Genomic DNA, 26,412 nt, shown 5'->3' on the forward strand with positions numbered 1-26,412 from the left:
CTCTTCCCACTTCATTCTGAATCAGTTCACGCAAGTCTTCCTAGGCTTCTCTGGAATCATCTGTTGTCATTTCTTAAGGAACAATAGCATTCCATTCCATTCATATCCCAGAATTTGTTTAGCCATTCTTCAGTTGATGGATATACTTCTTTTATTACCAGCTCTTTGCCTCTATGACAAGAATTTAAGGGCTGTAAACCAAAAATGAATTTGAACTCTGGGTTTAAGACCATTGAACTCAACTGTCTTTCCCTGTTTAAAAAAAATTAAGCTAAAATCGTAGATATTCTAGAAAGTGTATACAGCTAAGACAGGCAGTAGCCTTAGGCCTTCTGCTGATAGCAAAGAAGAAATGCTCACATCAGTAGAGGGGAGGAATGTTTTCTACATTTTATTCATTGTGAATACCATATTTCAAGGACTGTGTGATATTCTGAGCACTGCTTAGCCTAGGTGGATTTAGCTTTGATAAATTTATTTAATAAATCTAAAGCTGGAAATCAAACATCAGCCCCTCTTACTTTAGAGCAATGTGCTGTGAAAACAAATTACTTTTTTTTCTTAACAATTATTTTATTATTTAATATTTTAGTTTTCAACATTGATTTCCACAAGATTTTGAGTTACCAATTTTCTCCCCATTTTACCCTCCCCCCACTCCAAGATGGCATATATTCTGATTGCCCTGTTCCCCAGTCAGCCCTCCCTTCTGTCACCCCACTCCCTCCCCATCCTCTTTCCCCTTACTTTCTTGTAGGGCAGGACAGATTTCTGTGCCCCATTCCCTATACATCCTATTTCCCAGTTGCATGCAAAAACAGCTTTTTTTTTTGAGCGTCTGCTTTTAAAACTTTGAGTTCCAAATTCTCTCCCCTCTTCCCTTACCACCCACCCTCCCTAAGAAGGCAAGCAATTCAGCATAGGCCACACATGTATCATTATGTAAAACACTTCCACAATAATCATGTGAAAGACTAACTGTATTTCCCTGCCTCTTATGCTGAACCCCTTTATTCAGTTTTCTCCCTTGACCCTGTCCCTTTTTGAAAGTATTTGCTTTTGATTACCTCCTCCCCCTATCTGCCCTCCCTTCTATCATCCCCCCTTTTTTATCCCCTTCCTCCTTCTTTCCTGTGGGGTAAGATACCCAAATGAATGTGTGTGTCATTCTCTCCTCAAGTCAAATCTGATGAGAACAAGATTCACTCATTCCCCCTCACCTGCCCCCTCTTGCCTCCCAACAGAACTGCTTTTTCTTGCCACTTTTATGTGAGATAATTTACCCCAATCTATCTCTCCCTTTCTCCCTCTCTCAATATATTCCTCTCTCATCCCTTAATTTGATTTTGTTCTTTAGATATCATCCTTTCATGTTCAACTCACCCTGTGCCCTCTGTCTGTATATATGTATATTCCCTTCAACTACCCTAATATGAGAAAAGTCTCATGAATTATACACATCATCTTTCCATGTAGGAATGTGAACAAAACAGTTCAACTTTAGTAAGTCCCTTATGATTTGTCTTTCTTGTTTACCTTTTCATGCTTCTCTTGATTCTTGTGTTTGAAAGTCAGATTTTCTATTTAGCTCTGGTCTTTTCATTGAGAAAGCTTGAAATTCCTCTATTTTATTGAAAGTCCATATTTTGCCTTGGAACATGATACTCAGTTTTGCTGGGTAGGTGATTCTTGGTTTTAATCCTAGCTCCTTTGACTTCCAGAATATCATATTCCAAGCCCTTTGACCCTTAATGTAGAAGCTACTAGATCTTGTTTTATTGATGTGATATGATTGTGTTTCCACAATACTCAAATTGTTTCTTTCTGGCTGCTTGCAGTATTTTCTCCTTGATCTGGAAGCTCTGGAATTTGGCGACAATATTCCTAGGAGTTTTATTTTTGGGATCTTTTTCAGGAGGTGATCAGTAGATTCTTTCAATTTCTATTTTACCCTCTGGTTCTAGAATATCAGGGCAGTTAACCTTGATAATTTGTTGAAAGATGATGTCTAGGCTCTTTTTTTGATCATAACTTTCAGGTAGTCCAATAATTTTTAAATTATCTCTCCTGGATCAATTCTCCAGGTCAGTGTTTTTTTCAAAGAGATATTTCACATTGTCTTCCATTTTTTCATTCCTTTGGTTCTGTTTTATGATATTTTGATTTCTCATAAAGTCTGGTAACTGCCACAGCTCAATGATTCATGGCCCTAAGGCCTCATCTGGCCGACTCCCCATCTGGTCTGTCTTGGCGGGGCCCATGCTGGGCTGTGTTCCACTCCCAGCACCGTGTGATAGACCCTTCCCAGTGACCATCCAGGCTGTCCTGGTAGAGACCTGCTTCCCTATGCTATTTCTTGGGTGTTGCAGCTCTAGAATTTGTTCAGAGCCATTTTTTACAGGTGTTTGGGGGCCTTTGGGGGAGAGCTTAAGCAAGTCCCTACTTTCCAGCCACCATCTTGGTTCCGCCCCCCAAATTACTTTTTTAAATTGAAATTGTGCACCTCTCAATTGTTATTAGCTAAAGATGGATTGGATTCCTTGTAGGGCAGAGTTTACATAAATAGCTAGGTTTACCATGTTTGCCATTTTTTAAAGCTTTATCCTTTTAAAGAAAGCATTTGAGAATAAAAAGAGGGATGAGACCTGGCCTTGCAATGATGCCTTCTTCTGGCCTCATTTGCAGCTTCTCTTCTGCTGATAGGCTTAGGGCATGGCCTAGAGCATGGCTTAGAGCAATGAGATCAAACTCTGCTCTAGCATTATCTTTTATTGTGTTTTTATTTATTTCCTTACACATTTCCCAGTTGCATTTGAATCTCATTTGAACCTCAGGGTTTTTGCTGGTGAGTTTCACACCCTGGCCTAGACTTACCCAGGGTCACACAAACAGTATTTGTCAGGAAGGATTTGAATCTAGGTCTTCTTGGCTTCACTTCCAGCTCAATTCACTACTCTACCCTGAATTAAAATACTGAAAAAAATGCCCAAGTATCCATCAGTGTTAACTAGTAGGTATTTGAGAAGGAATCATTGAAATCTCTGTTTATACATGCATGCACGTATTTATATTTATGTTTATGCACACACATACAGACAGACATGCACATGCACGCGTACATACATGTGTTGTGTATGCATGTCTAAACAGTCTCCCAGCAGACTGGGCAGCTGTGAAGGACACCACAGAAGTGGTTCTGGCATACTGGCTCAGGCAAGTAGGAGGCCCACAAGCAAAGTGCTAGTTTGACTTGCTCATCTAAATATCTGTTTCTTCACCTTTTCTCCTCATTTTAAATTTGTTAGTTCAGAATGTCTGTTTTCCTCCTCCCCCTCCCTTAGTCACTGAGAGATGATAACTGTTCTAGGGTAAAAGTAAAGAACCCAAAAACCCAAAGTGAAAATTTCACTTCTTTCAGTCTCCTCCCTTAATACTTAGAGTCACAGTCCTGGTCACTACACCTCAGTACTAATTCTACCTTGGCTCCTTCTAAGATGATCCTATTTCATTGCTAAAGATAGGAAAACATTTAAAAAAATCTTTTCATGGGTATTCTTTATCCCAACTGCATAGTTTGACCTTGATAACAAGCAAAAATTCATCTGGCTCACATTTTCTTTTTTTAATAATATATTTTTATTTATTTTGCTAAATATTTTCCAATTACATGTAAAAAATTTTTTTAACATTCATTTGTTGACATTTTAAGTTCCAAATTCTCTTTCTCCCACCCTTTCCCCCTACTTGAGAAGGCATATATATAATCATATATAAGAAGGCATAATATTTAATCATATAATTATACATATAAAGTCACGAAAAACATATTTCCATACTAGCCATGTTGCAAAACAAAATAGATAAAAAAACCCCAAAATAGAAAAAGTAAAAAAAAAGTTTGCTTCAGTCTGCATTCAGAGTTCATCAGTTCTGTCTTTGAAGATGGATAGCATTTTTCACCATGAGTCCTTTGGAATTGTCTTGGATCATTATTTTGATTAGAGTAGCCAAGTCTTTCCTGGTCGATCATCTTTACAATGTTGCCGTTGCTGCGTACAGTGTTCTCCTGGTTCTGTTCACTTCACTCTGCATCAGCTCTTGGAAGTCTTTCCAGGTTTTTTTTTTTTTAAATTTAATTTAAATTTATTTATTTAACATATTTAGTTTTCAGCATTGATTTTCACAACAGTTTGAATTACAAATTTGCTTCCCATTTCTACCCTCCCCCCCACTCCAAGATGGCATATATTTTGGTTGCCCTGTTCCCCAGTCAGCCCTTCCCTCTATCACCCCCCTCCTCTCTCATCCCCTTTTCCCTTCCTTTCTTGTAGGGCAAGATAAATTTCTACGCCCCATTGCCTGTGTATCTTATTTTTTAGTTGCATGCAAAAACTTTTTTTTTTTGTTTTTGAACATCTGTTTTTAAAACTTTGAGTTCCAAATTCTCTCCCCTCTTCCCTTCCCACCCACCCTCCCTAAGAAGTCGAGCAATTCAACCTAGGCCACATGTGTATCATTATGTATAACCCTTCCACAATACTCATGTTGTGAAAGACTAACTACATTTTGCTCCTTCCCAACCCATCCCGCTTTATTGAATTTTCTCCCTTGACCCTATCCCCTTTCCAAAGTGTTTGTTTTGATTACCTTCACCCCCATCTGCCCTCCCCTCCATCATCCCCCCCCCTTTTATTTTTTTTTTATCTTCCTCCCTCTTCTTTCCTGTGGGGTAAGATACCCAACTGAGTATGTATGGTATTCCCTCCTCAGGCCAAATCTGATGAGAGCAAGGTTCACTCATTCCCCCCTCACCTGCCCTCTCCCCTCCTCCCACAGAACTGCTTCCTCTTGCCACCTTTATGCGAGATAATCCACCCCATTCTATCTCTCCCTATCTCCCTCTCTCAGTATGTTGCTCTCTCATCCCTTAATTTCATTTTATTTCTTTTAGATAGCTTCCCTTCATCTTCAACTCACCCTGTGTCTGCTCTCTCTCTTTTACATATGTGTGTATATATATATATATACACATATATATACATACATACATACATACACATATATACATATACACATAGATATATACATACATACACATTCACTTATATATGTATATACATAAACATATATATATGCATATTCCCTTCGGCTACCCTAATACTGAGGTCTCATGAATCATACATGTCATCTTTCCATGTAGGAATGTAAACAAAACGGTTCAACTTTAGTAAGTCCCTTGCAATTTCTGTTTCTTGATTACCTTTTCATGCTTCTCTTGATTCTTATGTTTGAAAGTCAGATTTTCTATTCAGTTCTGTTCTTTTCACTGAGAAAGCTTGAAAGTCCTCTATTTTATTGAAAGTCCATATTTTGCCTTGGAGCATGATACTCAGTTTTGCTGGGTAGGTGGTTCTAGGTTTTAATCCTAGCTCCATTGACCTCCGGAATATCGCATTCCAAGCCCTTCGATCTCTTAATGTAGAAGCTGCCAGATCTTGGGTTATTCTGATTGTGTTTCCACAATACTCAAATTGTTTCTTTCTGGCTGCTTGCAGTATTTTCTCCTTGATCTGGGAGTTCTGGAATTTGGCGACAATATTCCTGGGAGATTTCTTTTTGGGATCTATTTGCGGAGGCGATCGATGGATTCTTTCAATTTCTATTTTGCCCTGTGGCTCTAGAATATCAGGGAAGTTCTCCTTGATAATTTCTTGAAAGATGATATCTAGGCTCTTTTTTTGATCATGGCTTTCAGGTAGTCCAGTAATTTTTAAATTATCTCTCCTGGATCTATTTTCCAGGTCAGTGGTTTTTCCAATGAGATATTTCACATTGTCTTCCATTTTTTCATTCCTTTGGTTCTGTTTTATAATATCCTGATTTCTCATAAAGTCACTAGCTTCCACTTGCTCCAATCTAATTTTTAAAGTAGTATTTTCTTCAGTGGTCTTTTGGACCTCCTTTTCAATTTGGCTAATTCTGCCTTTCAAGGCATTCTTCTCCTCATTGGCTTTTTGGAGATCTTTTGCCATTTGAGTTAATCTATTTTTTAAGGTGTTGTTTTCTTCAGTGTATTTTTCAGTATTTTTTTGGGTCTCCTTTAGCAAGTCATTGACTTGTTTTTCATGGTTTTCTCGCATCCTTCTCATTTCTCTTCCCAATTTTTCCTCTACTTCTCTAACTTGCTTTTCCAAATCCTTTTTGAGCTCTTCCATGGCCTGGGACCAGTTCATGTTTTTCTTGGAGGCTTTTGTTGTAGGCTCTATGACTTTGTTGTCTTCTTCTGTCTGTATGTTTTGGTCTTCTTTGTCACCAAAGAAAGAATCCAAAGTCTGAGACTGAATCTGGGTGTGTTTTCGCTGCCTGGCCATATTCCCAACCAACTAACTTGACCCTTGAGTTTTTGAGTGGGGTATGACTGCTTGTAGACTAAAGAGTTCTATGTTCCACGTTTGGGGGGGAGGTGCCAGCTCTGTCACACCAGCACTACTCCTTCCCCAAGAACCCCCAGCCCGGGCTGGGCTTAGATCTTCAGCAGGCTGTTGCACTCCTGCTCTGATCCACCACTTAATTCCTCCCCCCAGGTGGGCCTGGGGCCAGAAGCGGCAGCAGCTGTAGCTGCCCCACCTCCGCTGCCCCAGGGGCTGGAAGCTGAACCTCGAACTCCTTCCACTCGCGCAGCTTTTCCCACTAACCTCCGAAGTCTTTGGTGTTTGTGGGTTGAGGATTCTGGTAACTGCCGCAGCTCACATATTCAGGGCGCTAGGGGCCCCATCCGCCCGACTCCAAGTTTGGTTGTTCCATGGCGCTCAGGCTGGGCTCTGCTTCACTCCGTTCCCAGCTCCCAGCTCCCAGCTGCGTGTGGGATAGACCTCACCCAGAGACCATCCAGGCTGTCCTGGGCTGGAGCCCTGCTTCCCTCTGCTGTTCTGTGGGTTCTGCTGTTCTAGAATTGGTTCAGAGCCATTTTTTATAGGTTTTTGGAGGGACTCGGTACGGAGCTCACACTAGTCCCTGCTTACCAGCCGCCATCTTGGCGCCGCCTCCCCTTTCCAGGTTTTTTGAAAACCATCCTGCTCATCGTTTCTTATAACACAACAGTATTCCATCATGATCATATACCACAACTTTTTCAGCCATTCTTAAGTTGAATACTTTCCCCTCTCCCAATTCTTTCTGGCGCACACTTTTAATGGGCTGTTGTTTGTTTGTTTTTGTTAAATCACTAGGGCAGAATCAGAACTCAAAACTTTGTCTCTGGGACTTGGTAATGCTTTGTCTTGAATACAGTATAAGGTGGAAGGGCTTCCCTTCCCTGTCTGCCTTTCACCTTGGGATCACAATTATTACAACCATTTCCTCTGCTCATTTTTTGGTTTTGCTTTAACTAAAAAGTGCCTTGCTTAATATGCCTGTCTTCTAGCCATCCTACGGAAGAAACCAAAGTCCCAACGGAGCCAGCCTAGTGACCAGAGCTCTGGAATATTAGGCTTTACGAAGCATTTCTTCAAAATGTTAGAAAGCCTGTGAGGGACGAGGTGGCAAAAGCATCTTCATGCCCTTTTCTCCCTTGTCCCACTTGCTCCTTTCATTGCTACTGACTGTCATCCTATATCAGAGGCCATCCACCATGGGTACCTTCCCTGGCTCTTCTCATGGTCTTCTTCTCCGGCTTCCAACCTTTCACCAAATGACTCTCCAAAGTTACTAATGATTCCTTAGCTGCCAAAGCTGTCCTTTGCTCAGCCTTGGTCTCTCTGCAGCCTTTGACCCTGCTTATCACTCCTCCTTGATCCTCTCTTCTCTCTAGGTTTTCCAGAAATGGCTCTCCTAGTTCTCCTCCTACCTGGCTGGCCACTTCTCTGACTCCTTTGCTGGATCACGATCACACCCTCCAGCCTCTTTGGATGTTCAAAGCTCCTCATAACTTAGGCCCCTCCTGCCTTTTCCAGTCTTTTATACCCCTCTTCGCAGCACATATTCTGAGATCCAGACTGGCCTTGTTCCACAAACAAGACTCTCTCTTGGCTCTGGCCATTTTCTGTGACTGCTCCCTGTGCCTGGAATGCTTTCCCTCCTTATCTCTACCTGTTGGCTTCCCTGGCTCTCTTTAACTTCCAGATAAAATCCCCTGTCTTACAGGAAGGCTTTCCCAGTCCCTCTTAATTCTAGTGTCTTTCCCCTCGAAGTGCCTGCTTAGTAAAGAGACAGTATACCAACACCATGCCAGTAAAGTGAATCACTTCCATTTGAATTGTCTTAGGAAGATTCTGAAGATCACCTGGCAGGATAAGGTACTAGACACTGAGGTCCTTACTCAAACTAAACTGCCAAGCATTCAGACTCTGCTTCAGAGAGCGCAAGTCTGATGTGTTGGCCGTGTTATTCAAATGCAAAATGTATGCTTGCCAAAAAGACTGTTTTATGGAGAACTCACACAGGGCAAGGGCTTACATGGTGGTCAGAAGAAGCGATACAAGGACACTCTCAAGACCTCTCTTAAGAACTTTGGAATTGACTGTGTGAAATGGGAGACACTGACACAGGACCGCTAAGCATGGTGCACCCACATCAGAGAAGGTGCCGTGCTCTGTGAGCAAAGCCGAATTGAGACAGTTCAAAGGAAATGAAGGATGGGCAAGTTTGGAGTATCCACCCCAAATGTTCACACTGACTATTTGTGCCCCACCTATGGTAGAGCATTCCCAGTTCTTGTTGGCCTGATCAGCCACAGTCGGACACATTGAATGTTGACTCAAGCATAATGATGTCATTTTGGTCCTCTTTGAGAACGAAGGACAACAACCAGCCAATTTCCCATTTATCTTGTATATAGCATGCTTTGTACATATTTGTTTGCTCGTTGGATTGTATCTCCAGTGCTTAGTATAGTACCAGGCACATAGTAGGCTCTTAATAAATGTGTATTGCCTGACTAATTGACTTTTACCCCATTCATACACACTGCCCTCTAGACCAGCTAGGCTGAGCTCTGGATGAATGCTTGTCTGTTGAGCAGTTCGACCTCAGCCCATACCTACGTTTCCCTATTATTCATGTCAGCCCCTCAGCTGCCATCCCATAGGATTTTCTGCTGCAGCCCTTGGCTTGAAGATGTCTCTGGTCTTCTAGTCTTCCTGCCTGTCCTCAGGGTCCCACCTTGGCAATGTCAGGCAGGTCCACTGGCTCCTTCATGGTGACTGCCAACTGGTGGTTCCAGATTGACTCTGGAGTCTTGTCATGTACCTCAGCCTGGTTGTAGGAGAAGGTAAAAGGTGAGAGGTGAATTGGGAGGATTTGGGGAGAGTTAAAGGTCATTGTGGTACTGTGAAAATTTTCCTAAGATTTTGTTGCTCATTGGGGATTTTGTCATCTGGTTAAAACATGTCCATGTTTAAAAAAAAAAAAACACAAAACAAAAAGAAGCCCCCAGCTGTTTTTAGAGCCAGGGAAACCCTGTGATGTGGATGTAATTCCTCCATTTGCAGCAGACAAAACTTCGAGCTGTCTGTGTTCTTTGTTTTTCCTGATCCTCCTATCTGTGTTTAGAACTCAGCCCCCTAAGGGATCATCGAAGGGAACTTGGAGCCTGGAATAGCCTTTTACTTTTAATGCCTTCTGGATTAAATGGGGGTCTGCTTGGGCAGATCGCTCTGAATTATAGAAGGTTTTTGAGAAGTTCGTTTTGATGACTTTGAAGAGCACAGCTACAGGCAGGCTGACAGAGCCGCAACTGCTCAAGTTCTTTGAGGGAGATGCTTTCATGACTGGCGATTAGGATGTTTGAAGTGACTGGGTGCTTCTGGAGGACATTAGAACACTGGGCTTGCTTTGACTCTTTTTATGTCAGCCAGGCGTGCTTAACCGGGGATCCACGTCCTTAACCTTGAACAGATCTCAGGGAGTTTGTGACCTTGGTTGGGGGAAAGTAGATATCTTTGTTTTCACTCCTCTCAAGCAGAAATTTAGCATGAAGGAACTGAAATTCCTCCAGTTATTTAGAAACATTTTGGGAAGAGGTCCGCAGGGCTTAGCGGACTTAGGCAGACCTTCCTTGTTAGCTAGCACAAAGGCCACTTTCAGCCCTGTCCCTCCCAGAATGATCCCAAAGGTCACATTAGCGGTCTGCATTACTCCTGTCTTAACGGTTCTCCCCCAAACTACAAATGACTCGTTTATGTACCGCACAGCTTAAATGAGCTTCCATTATAGCAGTGGATGCGTTTGAATTTAGGTGCGCTTAAGTCTCCAGGGTGACTTATGGAAGGGAACCCTGTTCGTAGGAAGAAAAGTGAAGAGAATTGGGTTCTTTAGGGAAAGACCAAAGGACTCATTCAGAGACAGAAGGAACATTTGTTTTCCATGTCTGACAAGAAGGGGAAAAGAAAAATGGATGTAAATCGAAGCAAGAATCACTTCATTTAGATAAAAGGAAGAACTTTGTGATGATGTGATGAAAACCAAGCCCCAGGGGGGAAGGGGGGGCTGCCACAGTGAGTTGTACCATGTGGTCTCTTGGTTCTTTTTCCCAGGGTGGTATGGGCACTCACGTGCCTAGAGATACAGGGTACTAATGCACTATGGTACTGGACTCAGTGCTCTTTCAGGGGCCCTCGTAGCTCTGTGTTCCTGGATTCCATGATTGGAGGGTTAGCTGTCTGTTAATGGAAAGATTCCTTATATCAGAACAAAGCCCCAGTTAGCTAGTCCCTCCTTTGGGGAAATCAATCACAGTTAGGGAAATGTGTTCAGATCGAACATTGCAGTCTGCAGAATCTTCTGTGGGCACCAAAATTCAGGTCAATTCACCAAACGTTTACCAAGGCCAAGGCACATTAAAACTGAGTTGGTGTTGGTGAATCCATTCCCTCTCCTTTGAGCTCTTTCCTAGCAGACTCACGCACACACTTTGTACCCTGTGGGTGTGAGACAAACACGCTGACTCTGGCCTTTTCTTCCTAGCCTTGGCCAACACTACTCTGTGCATCCTGGAGCCTGTGATGTCGGTGGAGGTGGTAGCTCCTAACGAGTTCCAGGGCACTGTGATTGCTGGGATTAATCGCCGCCATGGAGTCATTACCGGACAAGATGGCGTAGAGGACTACTTTACTTTGTATGCGGATGTAAGTGTCGTCGATCTGGGGAGAGTGCTTAGCAGTGAAAATTTAATAGGAGCTTTTAAGATTTTTGATAATTATGGGCTCAAACAGCCTCCCCTTTCTGGTGCTTTGAGTCCTGACTTTGTATGTCCGTGTCGGGGAACTTGATGGCTGGCTATCGGGAACTAACAGACAGGAAGGGTTTGGTGTCTGCAGTGAGCTCTGGGTCTTAGGGGCTATAGAAAGAGGCCTCTGACCCAGAATGTGGCCTCAGCCTTGAAATCTTTTTTAAGATACGTCCTGGTCTTGCTTTCTGTCTGTATGGATTTATACGTCTGGCTGCCTCACTGGGAACATGGGCTTTCAGATTCAATGGGTGACAACTTGTTCATCAGGGTAGTGTCCCAGGAGCCCTGTGATGAGAAAAGAGGCCTCGGGCCTCCCCAGAAGCAGCTCTGACAGCAGCTGATTGAAGAAGCCAGAGGAAAGAGGTGTCCCACAGCACAGGGGTCAGATCTCATTGGGTCCTGCAGAGCAGAACGGCAAATAAATGCCTGGCGAGGCTGGCCAGATGGGAGAGTGCTTTTAAGTTAGCGGTTGTTAGAAGCCTAGAAATAAGTTATTCCTTTTGAGTTCTTCTAGCATTTTTCCTCCAACCGTAACATTTGCTCCAAAGGAGCCTCTTCTGTGTTTAAATACTTTTCTGGAAGCGCTGCTGAAATGTTGACTGCGTTGATTTTCAGGTGCCGCTAAATGAAATGTTTGGCTATGCCACAGAACTTCGGTCGTGCACGGAGGTGAGCCAGGGTTTAAGTTAGAGATGCGTGTATGCTTGGAGAGCCCACCCACCTAACAGATGAGATCTGGGAAATCAGTGTTATCTGGTAGCTGTAATAAACCTAGGGAATTCTCTTTTCTCTTCCATGTCTTATGGAGAAAAGGGAAATGGTGGGTCCTGTCTCCATCCTTTCAGTTAAAATTCCTAGAAGTCACTCTCTGCCCCTGTGGCCTCTACAGGGCGTCCTCTCGCTCAGTCTGCCCCCCACCCCACAAGCTATTAGTGCTGCCCCCAAATCACCTTGCATTGACTTTGTGCATATTTTTATTTAATTACGATATTTTCTCTGATATATCAGGATATAAGCTTCTGTCTTTGTATTCCCCAGTCAATTCCCAGCATCATGCCTGACACATGCATGCTTAGCACATAAATGCATGCTTGGATCTTATTTTTGTCTGACCTTCCGTGATGGTTGTGATAAGCCCAGGACAATAGGCCTCATTCTCCTTTCTGTCTTGCAGGGTAAAGGGGAATATACCATGGAGTACTCTCGCTACCAACAGTGTTCGCCTGCCACCCAAGAAGATCTCATCCACAAGTACCTGGAAGCCACTGGTCAGCTCCCTGTGAAGAAAGGAAAAGCCAAGAGCTGATTTTTCTCCCTCGTGCTGAGCGCTGAACTTGGTTTGGATTCCCTCGCAGTCTCCTGTGTTCCCCTGGTTTGATGGATTCCAGGGGAGGGGATTTAGGCCGAGGAGGCTGGGATTTGGGGGGATTTCCTCTCTCTTTATTCAGAAGCAACCTAGAGATAATGTGTGTATAATGGCCTACAGCCATGGATTAGTTTTTTGAGTTTATTGTAAAATGTCTATTAAAAGCAGTGATTATACTGTAGTGTACAAATATTTATTTGAGGGATTATTACTATATTGGACTGATGTTATTTTCTTACCAAAGGCTACTGAGAAGAGTGAAATCCTGGTATCCGCATCCCCAGTGGATGGATGTTTTTGATTGTTGAAAGGGCATAAAGGAACTTTTTTCAGGCTTGGGTCCTTGCTCCAGGAAATTGATGTATTGGCTTGATTTTTAGCCATAAAGGCTTTAAGCTCTTAAGTTTGCTGCTCTGACAGCTCCCTAATAACTCTGTTTGGTTTTAGGAGGGTAGAGGGCATTCTAGTGGGGCCTTATGTAAAATAAGGGAGATTGCCATGAAGTGTTTCCTGCCTACGTTAGTCAGAAGGTAACCTTCAGCTCAGCAGCACCATGGACAGCCTTGAGGGCCCGATCAGTGTCAGCTGTTTCTGGATATGGTCAGCCTTTGGTCCAGTGCCCCCAATGCTGGGTCCCTGAAAAGGTGATTGGTTGGAGTTTGTCTTCATAAGCAATTAAACATTCCAGATGGCAGTGATGGTGTATTGTTCTAGAGTCTATCTGGTGTAGCAGAAGAGGTTGTCTTTCCTTAGAATCCCTTGGTTTCAAATGGGCCTAGTATCCAGCCTTTCGAGACATGCACACAGCAGACTATTGTGTTCCCTCTTGTAAAGATGGTTTCTATTTGCAAACAAATGAACCGTGGTGTGGAGGCTTAAAACAATTGTCTATGGTATGTGGGAAAATTGGCATTTTGTTGGGTATGTTGGGGGGAGGGTGGTGAGAAACGAGAGAAAGGGGGAGGAAGAGGCGTTCATTTGTATCAACAGTGTGATTTAAGCCAAGTTGGGAATACTGATCATTTCCTCCAAAGACCATCTGGATTTAGAAGACTTCCCACCTCTTTCCTGGGATGTTTAAAAGACAACAACAACCCAGTAGCTAAAAGATGACATTAGGTTCCTTGTGGTTTTTGGAAATATCTTCTAGCATGGCTTTGTATTTAGAGGTTGACAAAAGGAGAAATTAATTATGATTGTGACTTAAGAAAAATCCATTAGCCTCCTAAGTGTTGTTGTTACTGACTCAAGCATCGGTGCTGCAGAGTATGTTTTGTTTGCAAATTCCCACGAATCACTCATCAACATTGGAGGCCACCCACGAGAAGAGAGGCTCAGAGTTTGGTCGCCATTCTGTGAGAGAATGTCCACATGGACTGTGCCTTCGCATCAACAACATTTGTTCCAGCTGCCCTCAGCTCCTTTGAATTTTCAGGGATGTTGGCAATAGGGGTGAGTTAACTGGAGAGGCTCTGTGCTTCATTAAGTACTTACAGAATCAAGCTTTCAGGGTTGGAAGGGATCCCAGCAGCCATTTAGTTGAACTCCTCTGCAAAAGCCTTGACAAGTGGTCACATTCGCTACTCTCTAAGGCAACTCACTTGACTTTGTGCTGCTTTCTCCCTATAAATCTATGCATATTTCAGGAATTTTTACTCCTCTCAAGTTGAAATCTGCCATTAGTCCTGTTTCTGTTTTCTTGGGCCAAGGAAAGCACATCTAATTCTTTCACATGGGAGCCCTCAAGTTCCTCCAAGTCTTCTGTTCTCTAGACTAAACATCCCCAATTCCTTTGGCGGATTCTCATGAAATGCTTTTGGATCACTTCCCCATCCAGATCTTGGACTCACTCTAGCATATCAAGGACTCTTAAGATGGGGCAGCCAAACCTAAACACAGCACATCAGATCCAGTTGGACCAGGCCAGAGGACAGAGGAACCATCACTGACTTTTTTGGGGGTGCTCTCATTCTCTGAATGCAGCCTAGGATCACATGAGCTTTATAAACCACCATATCATACTTGGAGGCTGAACTTGACCCATGATCCCTTCATCTGGTACATTTGTAGTTTAGTTTTTGAACCTAAGTGTAACATTTTAATAAAATGTAACCAGGATAAATATAAATCTATCCCATTGTTCCAGCCTTTCAGTCTGCTTCTGAGTTACCATCCAGTCCATTAGCCTTCTCTCCAAGCTTCATATTACCTCCATTTTTGTTAACATGCCATCTATAGAATGGAATGGAAACAGATTTACTAAGCACCTACTATGTGCCAAGCACTGCTCTAGGTGCTAGGGACAAGCCCTTACTGTCAAAGAGTTCACATTCTAACGAGGGGAAGAAGAGGAGGGTGTGTGTTCATGTTTGTTTCATGGAAGGCAGAAGGGCCGGGGAGCTCCTTGGCAGAGAAAGTAGCAGGACCTTGGGGAGCAGTGTCAGTCAGATGATTCCCAGGCTAGAGGGCAAGGCATTCAAGTGTTAGAGTGAAAGGGGGCTCTGAAATACCTCCAGCAGAGGAGGGTGTATGGGGGTCAGCATCCAGCACTTGGTGAGGGTTAGGTTGTGGCTCCTCTCAATCTCAGCAGGTGGAGCTGGTCTTCTAACTGCTGGTGGATGGCCCTGCCATGTTGAGCTAGGGCAGGGGAGAGGACAGTCCTTCAGAAAGGCATCAAGAGAAATTGTGAAAATAAAAGGGCCAAAGAAAACTACATTAGAAGCTACTAATCTCTGGGGCTAGTCATTCACCTCATTCTGAACCTACCTAATTTTACTACTACCTAGTTTACGATGATATGAGCAACCATCAAGTGGCTTGCTGAAACCCTAGGCATCCTATGGCAGTGGCACCATGGTTCCTAGTCCAATATCTCCGTATGTTGCTAATAATCACACTCTTTTCCAGGCCTTAGCTCATTGGTGCCTCTTTCAGATTTCAAGCTAGATCCCCTTCTCCTGGCTTATCGATATCCCCAAACTCAAGATCCCCCTTTTAGGAAGAGAATTACAGGCTTTTCTTCACTCTACTCCTTCCCCTGTTCTCTAATGTAGTATTTACAGGGGAACATACAGAGTGAACGAGTGTGTGTGTGTGTGTGTATGTGTAGCTAGGATGGAAAACTCCTTCCACTGTCCATCATCTCTGTTGTCTTATGATACTTAACTCTCAGACCTCAAGGCGTTGGCAAGTCTCCCTTCCCATCCAAACCACCAAGCTCTCATTGAAAAAAAGACCACCCTAAATGGGCCTCAGTCTGTTTTCAAGGTCATCTCATCGGAAGCTGGTCTTTCCACCCATAGGCCCGATCTTTCAGCTGTTTTGAGCCTTTCATAACAAAGTATCCCACTGACACCACATGGCACTTTGGGCCTTCTGGCTCATTTCAGAGCCTGCCTTTGCATGTTGGTTCCCACCAACTACCATGTTCTTTGTACAGACCCTGCCCTTTCTTCCCAGGTGGTTCCAAACCTACCGGTCCAGGCAAAACCCACCAGGTTAAGCTAATAGACATGTCCCAAGACTAATAGGTAGATCTTCCTAGTCTTTAGCTGGTGTCCAAGCACTTCATCATAGACTTTTGGGTGGATCCCAAAAGCTACATGTTACAACCATTTTATTTTTGGATCAGGACAAACCTGTGATTTCATTGGCTTAAGGAACTTGCAAAGAGGAAGCTCTTTCGTCAGCTGTCAAAGTACTGGGCACCTCATTGTATCACCCTCATATACTTGAAATGGGTAAAAACCAACCACTAGCTCTCTCATGACTGGAGGAGGAGTAATTAGGATAGGCACAAGTTAGGGCTTTTATATTGTAGTGAAGGATAATCACTTTTTAACTTAAAGATATTATAAATTGATGACAGATGTTGGCATAAGAAAACACAGACTGAACTTGGCCCTTTCCCACGGGCATCTAAACACTTGATTATTTATGAACACCAAGGCAATTTCCTAATTAACTTGTGTTCCCAGTGTTTGGGCCATTGGACATTAGCCTGCTATTGGGTCTTTTGCATCGTACTAAATATTTAAACAATTCAGCCTCTGGAAGTGGCCATAAGCTCCATTTCCCCTTAGGTTCTATAGCTGTCTCTGTATGTTGAACCCTCAGCCCAATGTCCAGTAGCATCCTAATATGGGCCAGAGATTCTCTCACTTTTATTAGGAAGGATCTCTCAATTTTTTGCATAAAAATAATTTCACAGGCAATGAGAGGGCCCTATTTTTGGACACAGTTCTGCTAGAAAGAATTTAGGCGATTACAAGCACTCAGGAGCTCCTGCCTTTTTCTGTAAATTTCAAGGAAAAGAGTGGATACTATATGCTGGGGGAAGGAGGGTTTGACTTACCACATGTTCTTTTCAGTTTTCCAATAAAATTTTCTAAACATACAAAAAAGTTTCCTGATCTATGAAATACACTAGTAACTATGAAAGAAATACTTATTAATAACCAATTACTAATATGGGGTGACCCAGGTTTTTTTCCCTTACTATTTCCTTATTCAGAAACAAAGCCCAACTGCGACAGCTTAGTTATGACAAAGGGTAAAGACCGGTCTTATACAGGTAGAGTTCTTAAGATAACTCCATCACTGTTCTACTCTGGTAAGGGTGGATTTTGTCTAGATAGCCCTGAGCTAGGGATGGTCTCTGTAGACATGAGTCTCTTTTGTCCAAGTGTGACAATGGTTCTCCAGTCCCTCATTAAAATAAACCCACCTCTTATTATAGGATTCATTCTCTTATTAATTGTTAACCAATTAGAGTTCATTTCTGCCTGTAGGGAACACCCACTCTTCCAAGGGTATTTAAACTCTCAGCAGCCCCCAAGGTTATTAATTTGCTAGCCATAACTAATAAATTGATCATTAATTACCCAGAAATTGTCTCCTAGACTTTTCATTCATCACAATGGTTTAAGTTTTTATACTCTCAGGAGTCCTGTTAGCCCCAAGAAAAGAACCTGGTGTGAAGCAACTAAAAGAATGACAGGCTTAACTTTGTAGTCTCCTTTCTTTTATTTAAGATCGTTCTATTTCTAGATCTACAAGTTTTTCTTTTTCTCCTGAATATCCCATTAAATGAATTAGTTCTCCCATTCAGCCAGATGGCTGGTGTTCTTTGAATGTGTTGAACATGAAAGGTAACAAATAGACTAATAAAGCAGAGAGAGCAGTAGACCTGAGTTCAAATCCCAACTCTTGCTACTTACTTCCTATGTGAACTTGGGCATCAGTTTTCTCATTTATGAAATGAATGGGTTGTACACAACTTCTGAGGTCCTTTTCTGCTTTAAATCTATGATTCTAAGAGGAAAAACCTTACTTATTAGTACAACTAACTAGATAAATGAAATTGGAAATTGGAATTGAAATTGGAAAAGGGAAGCCATTTTACTGTTACTCTAAATAATTGACTTCTATCCAGTCTTTATCTTCTATCTACTGTTTGCTTTGCAGAGCATAAAAATGACATAATCCCAGTTATTTTAGATGATGTATCCTAAAAGAACACGCAAAATAAAGTATCAATCCTGTGAAGTAAGATAAAAGGACATTTTAGTTTCCATTTCCAAGGGAAGTTTTGAGAAAACGACTGCATGCTAAATCGGTGCCCTTTCCTTTCCCTTCTATGAATTTTTTATTAGTTTTTAAAAAAATGTCAAGATATTTGGTATTTCCATGTATATTCTTCCCTGATAGCCTTTTTAAAAGCAGATTTCCTTTTCTTGATTAACTCACTGTGATTGCAGACCTCAGGTCTTAGAATCCCACAAAGTAGTGGGAAAAACTCATATTATCTGTCTGTATCTACCAGCTAAGCATTTTTTTTGCATTTCTTGGCTCAGGGTTAAGACTGGACGAAGACACTTGGTTCTGTCGTCAGAGACCAAAAGTCCCTTCTTTTTGTAGGTGGTCATGGGAGGCTGAGTGCTTATTCAGAGGAGCTAAACTCTTGAAAATTTGAAGTCTTTTTCTGAAAGTGTCACACCCATGGGATCACTATAAGGCATTGACTGGGGAGCAGTCTTGAGCACATGCCATTCATTTTATTGTATTTCAAGGGAGTGTTTAATCTATGGAAGTTGATCTAGAGAGGAAGTGTGAAATCATGGTTAGTTGATTGGATGTAGAGTTAGACCTGGATCTAAATCTCATCACATTACACCTGGACTATTGTGATCACCTTCTGATTGTTCTCACCGCCTCAAATGTGTCTGCACTCTAGACTATCCTTCACTCAAATTGATCTCCGTAAAGCCCATGACAGCCCCTTACTCAATAAACTCCAGTGGGTCCCTAGAACCTCCAGGATCAAATTGAAAACTCTCTTCTTGGCATTCAAAGTCCTTTATAACCTGGTCTGTTTCTGAAGAGGTGAAAGGTGGAGGGGTGCTCGACACCCCAAAATATTGACGCACCGGGTCCTGCCGAAAGAATTCGACTCAAGCCTTCTTAGCCAAAGGAAAAGACAAAGTTTATTAGGGACCAGCTACACTGGCCAGATCCTCCAGCAGCCCCGCCATAGGCTAGACTCCTAAAGAATCTGAGCGCCTTATGAAGGCAGGATGGGATTTAAATACATAAAAGATTGTGGGAAAGATTGAGGGGTTGTCTGGGGTGACTGGTGGGGGGCTTTTGGGATGGTCCTGAGGGGAAGTCTAAGGAAGATAAGGTGGAGCCAGAGTCCAGGATCCGAGAGAATGGGATCAAGGGCAGGAAGTTCCTGAAGGAATATCAAGGTTGGGAAGTAACTGAAGGCATGCATGTCTAAAGTTACAATAGAGGGAGAGATTTGGGCCTAATAAGAATGCGAGGCTATAGCCTCAGGCTAAAACCAAATCAAGCAGGGAAGAGTCAAGGAGAATTGCTAAAGACAAATTGGCTTTTTTGGGGGTTAGGAAGAAAAGGTCTCTGGGCCTGTACCCCATCATTTCTACCTTTTCATTCTTCTTATACCCTGCCCCACCCACTGTGGTCCAGTGACACTGGCCTCTGTGCTGTTCCTTGAACTGGATGCTCGTCTCCCAGCCTGCATTTTCGCTGGCTGTCCTTCCCCCATGCCTGAAATGCTCTCCTTCCTCATCCTTGCCTCCTGGCTTCTGTGGTTTCCTTCAAGTCCCTGGTAAAATCCCGTCTTTTTAATTCTAGTACTTTCTCTCTGATTAGCTCTAATATATTCCATACATCTTGTTTTTGAATAGTCATTTGCACATTGTCTTTCCCATTGGACTGTAAGCTCCTTGAGGGCAGGGGCTGCCTTTTCCCTTTCTTTGTATTCCTACTACTTAACACACAGTGCCTGGCACATTGTAAGAGCTTAACAAATGCTTGTTGATTAATGAATCACCTAAATCCTGAGCCTCAGTTTGCTTATCCATAAAGCAGGGCTGATGATGTCTATCGTGTCAAGTTCACAAGGTTGTTGTAAGGCCAAACGAGGTTTTATGAAGTGCTTTGCAAATCCTACAAGGCTATATTTGTGTGAATTATTATTATGCAGCCTCCCCTAACTGGGATAGTTGGGTTTGGGATCTTTGTTTTTGGATCAGTCCTACACTTTCCTATCTAAGTTGATGTCAATAGTTTAACTTAGAGAGAGGGATTTTGGGCAGATAGATGCCAGTGTGTGGGATGCTATGGAGACCTGGGTAGTTCATGGTGTTGGTCATATGATATGGAACAGTGGAAAGAGCGCTGGCATTAGAGACAGAGCACATCTATGTTCAGATTTTACCTCTTCCTTTCTCACGTGACTTTGGGCAGTTACTTCTCCTTCGTAAAGGCAGGAGGCAGAACCAAATGGCTTCTAGGACCCATGACCGTCGGACGTGGGTTTGATTCCCAGCTCTGCCTCTTACTGGCCGTATGACCTTAGGCAAGTCACTTACAGATTTCAGTTTCCTCGTCTGTAGAATGAGAAAGTTGGACTAACCTTGGCGGTCATCCTTTGACCCAGAACCAGGTCCAAGCCTCGAGAACTTTCTCATTAGGCATAGAAGTTGTGCCATGTGTTGTGACATTCAGTGCAGACAGGGAAATAAATGTTCAGTATTTTTGTCGACTGCTTCTTTTAAGGCTGTTGTTTCCTCATTCTTGGCCTGAGTAACTTGCTTAATACTTTTCTGACATTGGCACTGACCTTCCATGGCACGATGCCAACTCTGGGCACCATCAGATAACGGGAACATTTATTTTCTGTCCCTCTTTTTTTTTCCCCTCCCCACAGCCATTTTGGTCCTGCCCCAAGGAGGCACTCCATCGAATTCAATTATAGCTTCCATTATGTGCTCTCCTGCTTGCTATTAAATTACTGAGGCCAAAGGCAGAAATCCAGGGTGCAAAGGTCTTTCTATAAGTGAAAAACAGAAGGAAGCTTGGTATGGTGGAAAGATGGGTTCAAACCCCCTCTCAGAAGCTTGTGAGCCTGGGCAGGATGCTTACCTTTTCCTGGCCTCAGTTTCCTCGTCTGTTAAATGAGAAAGCTGCACTAGGCAGCCTCCTTAGTCTCCTCCAGCTCTAAATATCCAATCCCAAGATCTTCCCCTAGACTTTGTGTGCCAGTCCGTGCTTTACCATCTCAGCTTTGACTTTACTCTCCATCCTCAGCAAACCTTGCCGGTCAAGGCAAATGATCACAAAGCCAATTGTCTTCTTTAGAAATGTAACCATATTTATTTCCCCCTTGATTCTCAGGCTAAAGAAAATCATTCTGCTAGGAAGCTTAAAAATCACAAACTTTGTTCTAAACCAGCTTCATGGTTCCCTTTCACTTTACTTTTATTGAAATATATTATCTTTATTTCCGTACTAGCATGGACACTGAGATTGGAGTGGTGTAAAATAATCAGCTAGAATTCTAAAAGTAATATTAGGTACAAGCTTTGGAGAATAGAAAATTCAGCCTGAAGAGCATCCTCTTCTGAAGCTGTTAATTCATTCTCCCTTTATATGTAGTGTTTTAGGGCTTAACCAGTCCTGGCATTCAGGTGGCCCCAAAGTATCTCCGAGTGGAGCTAAGTGCACTCATGAGTTACTGGAATCAGGCAAGTGCTCCCAGAAGTTAATTTAAAAAAATACCGGGGGTTTTCTGAACATTGGCTATTAATCACGGTGTTGCCTACGTCTCCAGAATATGGAGTTGATTCTAGTCAGCTACTGTACCGGGTAGCAGCTGAAGCCGTTGAGTATAGTCATTTTAAATTGGTATAAGTGTAATTAGTAGGTATTTCATCTTTCAGAAGTTACTAAAGATCTCTGTAGGGGTCTCCGCCGAGCCTTCGCCATTCCCAGAACCTTCCTCTTGTGCCCCAGGGTCTTGACAGTGATACCGGATTTTAAGGGGTTTGCCAGGATACCAGAGTAGATGAATCTGGCAGGGAATGATCTCCTAGAGAAGACAGGATGGAAGGTAGCATTACTGCACATACAGGGACCTACAGTGAGCGCCATGTTTATTTACTAAGGGCACGTAGGATCTCTCACCTGGGTTGAGAATTCATGGAGTAGGACGGTGTAGTTAAAACTGATAAAATCACCTCTTGTTGTCTGTCAAAAGGAAAGAAGAATAAATGTGAGAAATAGTTGGAGTTATCAAGCACATAGTAGGTGCTTAATAAATGCTTGTTGACTGACATCATGGTAGTTAAACACTCAGCATTCCTTTTCTTTCCTAGATGTTTTCCTTGCCTCATTTCCTTGGGGATGATGTTTTAGAATGAGATATGAAAGAGGAAGGTTTCTGTTTCTGCTTTATTACCAAATTATAATGTGACCTTGTAAAACACATTGTAGGTGTTAGTGGTTCCTAAGACTGAGAGTAGGGTGGTGGTATAGTAGGATTATGATAGCTGATTTTAGGTATGTGAAAGGTTGTCTTCTGGTGCAAGAGATTCCTCTGGCTCCAAAGGACCCAATCAGGAAGGATGGATACAAAGAAGCAAATTAATAATAATTAAAATGATAATAGCTAGATGCTTTAAGGTTCATAAAACACTCTGCAAATATTGTCTCATTTTGTCCTCAAAGCAACCCTGGATAGTAGGTGCCATTAATATCCTCATTTTACAGATGGGGAAAGTGAGATAGGTTAAGTGACTTGCCTAGGATCACACAGCTAGTCATAGTCTCAAGGATTCGAACTCGTCTTCCTGACTCCAGGTCCTGCCATCTCTCCACTGTTCTACCTAGCTGCCTAGCTAAAAATAATTATTAATAATTATAATTACTAATAATTATTATCTGATATTCTCCAAAAGTAGAATGTGCTGCCTTGGGAGGTGATGGGTTCCCCTTCTTCGAAGCCATAGAAATGCAGAATTTCAGGGTTTCAAGGGACCTCAGCAGCCATCTAATCCGACCCATATAAAAGAAAATTCCCCCCTTCCCCAACCGATGTACCCTGGAAATGATCATCCATCTTCTGCTTGATGTCCTATACGGAGGAGGAGCCCACAGCCTCCCAAGGCAAGGTGTTCAAGCAAAGGCTGGATGACCACTTGTTGGATGTTGGCGGAGGAGGGGGCTTCTTTTCCAGGTATAGATCGCTGCTCAGGTCCCTTCTTTCACCCCTTCTCTTAGGAGGTACCATAATATAGCAGAAAAAATCCTCCATCTGGACTTGTAGAACCTGGACTCATAGAACCAACACTTCTTACTCAATGTGTGACCTTGGCCCAAGTTACTGAACCTCTCTGGGTCTCAGTTTCCTCATCTGTAAAATGAGGGGTTGGGCTACATGATCTCTGTGGTCTCTTCCAGTGCTGGATCCATGACCCTAAGTCATGAGGTGCCCAGATGTGATGAGAATGTGATTAAAGATCTGCCCTCCCCCCCCCCAATTCAATAGGCCTCAGGTGGAGCTAGTTAAGGGAAACTTGATTGGGAGAGGCTTGATTGTAGGCAGGCTTACACCCTTTACTTACTAGGTGTGAGGCCCCAGGCCCACACCTTTTTGCTAAGTAGGTCACAAGAGGTGTGAAACCCTAGGTGCTAAGACCACAATCGATTGTATGTGCCCTGAGTTCTAGCCAATCAGGTTGCATGAATTCAGCCAATCACAAACCTGAGTTCTAGCCAATCAGATGCTGGCTAGGACTGTATATAAGGAGAACCCAGAACTGAGAGCAGCAGAATTGAGAAGCAGACATCAAGAAGACATTGAGGCAGCAGAGACTGCAGAGCAGAGAGTGTGGAGATCAAAGCTGAGAATCCACAGAATCCAAGAGACTGCAAGGACTCTGAGCACTGCAAGGGCTTTCAGAACAGCAAGCAGACAGAATTCATGATTGATTGTTTATGGGAAAGCCCTAGGAGGGGGGAAGGTTACAGGATGACTTGGTTCCTTGCTATAATACTGTGTTATAATTTCCTTGTTGCTACATTGAGGTGGGCTTACTGGTTTTGGAATATAACGACTGCTATATCGAATTGGGGTCGTTGGTCTTGAGATCAGATTCTCTGGTGTCTAAATAAATGTTATACTTCCTCTGCCTTCTACCTAGAGATTTTTTCATAATTTGTGATTCTGAACCATTTAGGCATGTTCATGATTATCCTCGAGGTCATGAATCTTGCCTTACTGATACACCAGATAAGAGCATTCAAGAATCTGGATGACCCACAAGCAAGAGCTGACCATGGCTTGCTGGTAGTTTCTTTTCATTCTTGGCAGCTCACCCTCTAAGAAATTTGCTTAAATGGAGTGAGCCTGTAACTCTTCTCTAGAACCAGCTGGCCACTAAAACGCTGGTGGAAAAGCTGGCCTCTGAAGAGGGCTCAAGAACTCAGACGAGAAAACCCTCCTCCCTTTGACTCAGGAAATGCTTTGCTTATTTCCAGTCACCATTTGGCTCTGCTTCTTCTGGGGTGATGAGATTCACTTTGTTCTGTCTGAGTCTGGGAGGAGACTGCCCTGCCCTGTCCTGATGCTTCTGTTTGCCCAACTCATGTCATTAGCTTGTTCTCTTCTTCCTTTGCTATACTCGAGACCTGACTGCTATATGTCATCTTTTTTTTCCTTCAGTAATTAAAAAAATCTGTTTTATTTTTAAATCTTGGATGATGCTCCCAGGACAATTTTTCCTAATCCTGTCCTTCATAATAGCTGAATAGCCTTGGAGGAAACCATGGAGGCTGATTTTAGGCTAAACAGAGACAGGGCTTGCATTGAAGTCAATGATGGGAATCTGTACCCCCCTGGATGAAATATTTCACTTAAGACACATCAAATAAATTAGGGCAGTTTCCCCTTTTTTTTTAAGGTGTGGTAATTTCCGGCATTCTCTAAGTTCTGAAATTTTTGTTCTTGTGGCTATTGCCTTCCTCAATGAAGGCCTCTCAGCTGATTTCCATGAAGAAATCCTTACTGGTAGGATCCTGGGGCTTGAGAGGAAGAACACTTATCTAACCTATCTCTCTCATTCTCACCCCTTCACTCACTGATTAGGGAAGGGCAGAGGCCAGAATCTCTCCTTTAGAATATCCTCATGTTTATCTGGCCCAGATGTAGTGGGGTTGAGCTTAAGTAATTCTGCCTGGCTTTGGCCAAATTATCACAAAGTCTGAATTGGTTGAGTCAGTGAGATTTCACTGTAATGATGTAATTTTGATCACCCTGACAAATCTGTTTTACCTGATAGAAGACAGGATCACAGAGCCAGAACTATAAGGAACCCCAAAGGCTGTCTTTTCCATTTTATAGATGAGATTTGACCAAAGCCACCCAGGGAGATGGGATTTGAACCCAGGTCTCGGCTTTTGTTTCCCCACATTTTTTCTTTTACCTTTTATTATGAGGTGGTGACCATGGCAGGGCTGGTCTGGTTTTGATATCAGAGATTCCCAAGGAGAACTTCCTAGGTAGAACGATTGTTTCCCTTAATACCCTACATGCCTTCTGTGTTCTGTCTACAGCCAATGTGGTCCTTGTGACCCCTCTCTGAGGGCGCTGGGGTATGTTTGTTGAAACCATCAGTGGGTTTCCTTCATTACGGATCCATGGTTCTCTTGGTGACTCTTGATATGCATTGTCAAGCTGGAAGAGAGTACTCAAAGAAGTGTGTGTGTGTGTGTGTGTGTGTGTGTGAGAGAGAGAGAGAGAGAGAGAGAGAGAGAGAGAGAGAGAGAGATGGAGAGATGGAGAGTTGAGGGATGGAAGGGAGAACAGACTCATTGAACTTGCTATGAAAGGCTGTCTGGGCAAACCTTCAATTCTCTCTCTGTCTCTGTCTCTTTCTCTCTCCTCTGTCTGTCTTTCTGTCTGTCTCTCTCTCTCTCCCTCATTTTCAGCTCTTTTCAACTTGAGCCTGGCGCTCTAGGACTGATACTCAGACAGTTGCAAAGACTGCCTTAATTCTTTTCTGTCTTCAGAACTTTCCCCAGCTGTTCTCCAAGTCCCCAGTGGCTGAGAGTGATGTGGCTGGCAGGGAGCCTGAAGAAGTTATGGTACCCTTTGCTCATCTGTAGCTTATGTTTTTATTTAAATCCTCATTCCTTAATGTTATTGATGTATCTCAGGCTTCATTTGTTTCTGAGTTGATGGGCCTGTGATTCCTGGGGCTATTGCATCAAAAAGTCATTGGGAACCACAGTGCTGCCTTGGAGGAAGGGTCACGGCCCCCACCCAGCTGGTTGGGATGGAGCCAGTTCTAATCCCCGCAGGCCACTTTTGGCTCCCCAGCCTGATCAGGTCTGTATCAGCTCTTTTTAGCCACAGCTGCCCTGGGCACTGTCTGCTTGAGCCAACTGCTTTGGGTCTTGTGTGTTGGGTGAAGGGTCCTGGAACCTCCCACAATCAGACAATCTCAACATC

General features: G+C 43.0%; 2 protein-coding genes across 2 annotated transcripts in view; one reads left to right on the top strand and one right to left on the bottom strand.

Moving 5' to 3' along the window:
- The window catches only part of GFM1 (G elongation factor mitochondrial 1), a 52,442-nt gene extending 39,663 nt beyond the window's left edge, over positions 1-12,779 (top strand). Inside the window, exons 16-18 of the mRNA XM_036754994.1 lie at positions 10,963-11,123; positions 11,843-11,896; positions 12,402-12,779. Of these exons, the coding sequence (XP_036610889.1) occupies positions 10,963-11,123; positions 11,843-11,896; positions 12,402-12,533 (347 nt within the window). The 3' untranslated portion in view covers positions 12,534-12,779. The remainder of the gene's footprint in view (positions 1-10,962; positions 11,124-11,842; positions 11,897-12,401) is intronic.
- Positions 12,780-21,361: 8,582 nt separating this feature from the next.
- The window catches only part of RARRES1 (retinoic acid receptor responder 1), a 36,164-nt gene continuing 31,113 nt past the window's right edge, over positions 21,362-26,412 (bottom strand). Inside the window, exons 5-6 of the mRNA XM_036758196.1 lie at positions 22,086-22,148; positions 21,362-21,990 (exon numbers count right to left, since the gene is read on the bottom strand). Coding sequence (XP_036614091.1) covers positions 21,838-21,990; positions 22,086-22,148 — 216 coding nt within the window. The 3' untranslated portion in view covers positions 21,362-21,837. The remainder of the gene's footprint in view (positions 21,991-22,085; positions 22,149-26,412) is intronic.

This window comes from Trichosurus vulpecula, chromosome 4 (genome assembly GCF_011100635.1).
Source record: "Trichosurus vulpecula isolate mTriVul1 chromosome 4, mTriVul1.pri, whole genome shotgun sequence".
Lineage (NCBI taxonomy): Eukaryota > Metazoa > Chordata > Mammalia > Diprotodontia > Phalangeridae > Trichosurus > Trichosurus vulpecula.